We start from the raw sequence: 1,047 nt of genomic DNA, 5'->3' as shown, positions 1-1,047 counted from the left end.
ATATATATATATATATATATATATATATATATATACACGTGTGTGTGTGTCTTAGTTTGCCTCCACCACTGCTGCTTTGTGTTACAGTATTTACATCCCTGTAACATAGCAGTTTGCAAAAGAGAGTGATTGAATAAATTCCGGGCTTTATAAAAAATAAATAAGTACTTGGGTCAATTTGTTTGAATAAAATTCATCAAAGCCGCAATCTGAAACAAATAAGAGATAAAAGATAATGCCTTTCTATCTGTTGAGTCCCTTTATTCCTTACCGTTCTTTAGGCCTGTCAGATTGGTTACTTTCTCAATACAACACTGTAACCATCTCCCCTTTTTTATATTTATAACTGTGACTATCCATGTGTATTGCTAAAGGTCTTGAGGAAATGACAGTTTGGGTTTTATTTACCCTTTAGCATTTAAGCTGGCCATGTCAGGCCAAAATATTCTACTTGTTTTATGTTCATACTGGCTAGATCCAGCCTTTCATGCCTAGCCTACATTGTCATTGTAGAAATAAAATGACATCATTGAAATCTTGAAGCTCTGAGATAATGCATGATTAATTCAAAACAATGAGAAAAAATAAGCGAATAAGCCTTACATTTGACAAAATAATCTGAATGCTAAGGGGTTAATATTTCAAATTTTGGCACACATTCACACACCCTCTCTCTCCTGTGTTTCTGTCTTTTAACTAGTTTATTTCTCATGCTGTAGGATTATGTAGCTGCTCTCGATGTCTATCAAGAACTACTGAAGAAAGATGTGGATAGTCAGAGTGCTTTGCTAACTGGCATTGGACGTATATTCCTGCAGGTGGGTATTATTTTTGGAAGATTATATTTTATTCTTTATTCTGCTTTTTTTTTTTAAAGTAAAAACAATGTTTTGGTCGACCTGCACTCAGCTGTTACATCAGATTAATTGAAATATCTTATAAAGACTTAAGACCCATTGTTTTTAATAACTTTCTAACTTTGGAATATATAAATATATACACATATGTACAATATCTCTCTCTCTCTCTCTCTCTCTCTCTCTCTCT

The 1,047-nt window shown here is 33.0% G+C and overlaps 1 protein-coding gene across 1 annotated transcript in view; it reads left to right on the top strand.

The window, feature by feature from the left end:
• Window positions 1-1,047, top strand: part of LOC106877573 (trafficking protein particle complex subunit 12) — a 24,346-nt gene that overhangs the window by 16,616 nt on the left and 6,683 nt on the right. Inside the window, exon 11 of the mRNA XM_014926512.2 lies at window positions 720-818. Coding sequence (XP_014781998.1) covers window positions 720-818 — 99 coding nt within the window. The remainder of the gene's footprint in view (window positions 1-719; window positions 819-1,047) is intronic.

The sequence above is a fragment of the Octopus bimaculoides genome, chromosome 14 (assembly GCF_001194135.2).
Source record: "Octopus bimaculoides isolate UCB-OBI-ISO-001 chromosome 14, ASM119413v2, whole genome shotgun sequence".
NCBI lineage: Eukaryota > Metazoa > Mollusca > Cephalopoda > Octopoda > Octopodidae > Octopus > Octopus bimaculoides.
The sequence above is the reverse complement of the archived record's forward strand: the minus strand, read 5'-3'. Positions and strand labels throughout refer to the sequence as shown.